Genomic DNA, 1,878 nt, shown 5'->3' with positions numbered 1-1,878 from the left:
AAAAAAATAAATAAATAAATAAAATAGGCCTACCATATAATCCAGCAATAGTACTACTGGTATTTACTGAAAGAATATAAAAACCATAATTCAAATGAATACATGCACCCCTATGGTTATAGCAGCATTATTTACCATAGTTAATACACGGAAACAGCTTGTGTCCATCACCTAATATATACTAGGAATATTATTCAGACATAAAAAGTATGAAATATTGCCATTTCCAATGACATGGATGTAGCTAATGAGTAAAATGCTAAGCAAAATAAGTCAGTGAGAAAAAGACAAAATACCATTATTATTTCACTCATATGTGGAATTTAAGAAACAATGAGAAAAGGGAAAAAATAGACAAACCAAGGAACAGAGTCTTTTTTTTTAATGTTTATTTATTATTTTGAGAGAGACAGACAGAGCATGAGCGGGGGAGGGGCAGAGAGAGAGGGAGACACAGAATCTGAAACAGGCTCCAGGCTCTGAGCTGTCAGCACAGACCCTGATGTGGGGCTCGAACTCCCAGACCAAGAGATCATGACCTGAGCCGAAGTTGGACGCTTTAACCGACTGAGCCACCCAGGCACCCCTGCCAAGAAACAGAATCTTAACTATAGAGAACGGATTGATGGTTGGTTACCAAAGGAGAGGTGGGTGGGAGGATGGGTTAAATAGGTGATAGGGATTAAGGAGTGCCCTTGTCATGATGAGGACCCAGTGATGTACATACAGAATTGCTGAATCGCTATATTGTACACCTGAAACTAATATAATAGTGTATATTAACAAACTGGAAAATAAAAACTTGAAAAAAATAGTATTCTCACTTAGTAAGAGACACTTAAAATATTACTTCCCAATATTCTCTCCTGATTTTCAAAAATATGTCCCCAAATGTCATGACCAGTCATTGTGATTTTTTTCATTCAAAATTATAGTTTTCTATTTTACTACATTGAATATTATCTAAGAAGAGTGCTGTCTATCTTCCATTTTGCTATGCTAAATATTACCTTTTATTTTAGTTTATTTTGAGAGAGAGAATGTATGCATATGAGCAGGGGAGGGGCAGAGAGAGAGGGAGAGAAAGAATCCAAGCAGGCTCCAGGCTGTCAGCACAGAGCCCTGCATTGGGCTGAATCTCACAAATCATGATATCATGACCTGAGGTGAAATCAAAGAGTCGGAGGTTTAATTGACTGAGCCACCCAGGTGCCCTACACTGAATATTATCTAAGAAGAGTTAGAAGAACACTGGAGTAGAATTAAATTATCCTGGGTTTTATACCTGGGCTCTACCACTATCTAGTCTATGTGTGGCCTTTTTCAAGCCATGTGACCTTAAACAAATGAATCTCTTTTAGCTATACTGAGGATTCTATAAAAGCTGCAACTAGTACTATCTGCTCTATTCTAGCACAGGACTGTTGTTAAGACACAAGTCATTAATGTAGGATGTTATTATCATAATCATCATCATAAAACTGAAAGTTATATTTTAAAAAAGGGAAACCATCATATCAATTTGACTTTTAGCAACCAATGTCAGTCATATGTTGGTTTCTTTTGAATACATGTAAATTAAGAAGCCATTAACTCAGTTTATCCTAAATAAATACTTTTCATACCTGGCATAACAAAACACTTCCACATGTTGAATGGTTTTGTCCTTCCTGCTAAGAGCAATAACTTCTTCATTTTCAAGAATCTGTTCTTGCCATGCTGGACTTTCATTCACAATGTCACTGTTTTCCTAAACAAAATACAGATGAGAAATTATAATTAAACTGAGCAATGTGAACCTTTACTTTTCTGTAAAGCCGTATATCTTTCTAAATTAATGCTTTCCCTTTGATCCCATCAAAAATCTGAAGTGACTCT

At 35.9% G+C, this 1,878-nt stretch overlaps 1 protein-coding gene across 1 annotated transcript in view; it reads right to left on the bottom strand.

Moving 5' to 3' along the window:
* Positions 1-1,878, bottom strand: part of LOC144234535 (rab proteins geranylgeranyltransferase component A 1-like) — an 82,088-nt gene that overhangs the window by 36,018 nt on the left and 44,192 nt on the right. Inside the window, exon 4 of the mRNA XM_077767846.1 lies at positions 1,626-1,750. Within this exon, the coding sequence (XP_077623972.1) occupies positions 1,626-1,750 (125 nt within the window). The remainder of the gene's footprint in view (positions 1-1,625; positions 1,751-1,878) is intronic.

Source organism: Crocuta crocuta, unplaced genomic scaffold, assembly GCF_008692635.1.
Source record: "Crocuta crocuta isolate KB4526 unplaced genomic scaffold, BGI_CrCroc_1.0 scaffold1676, whole genome shotgun sequence".
In the NCBI taxonomy this organism is placed as follows: domain Eukaryota; kingdom Metazoa; phylum Chordata; class Mammalia; order Carnivora; family Hyaenidae; genus Crocuta; species Crocuta crocuta.
Note: the sequence above shows the minus strand (reverse complement) of the source record. Positions and strands in the feature narration are given on the sequence as shown.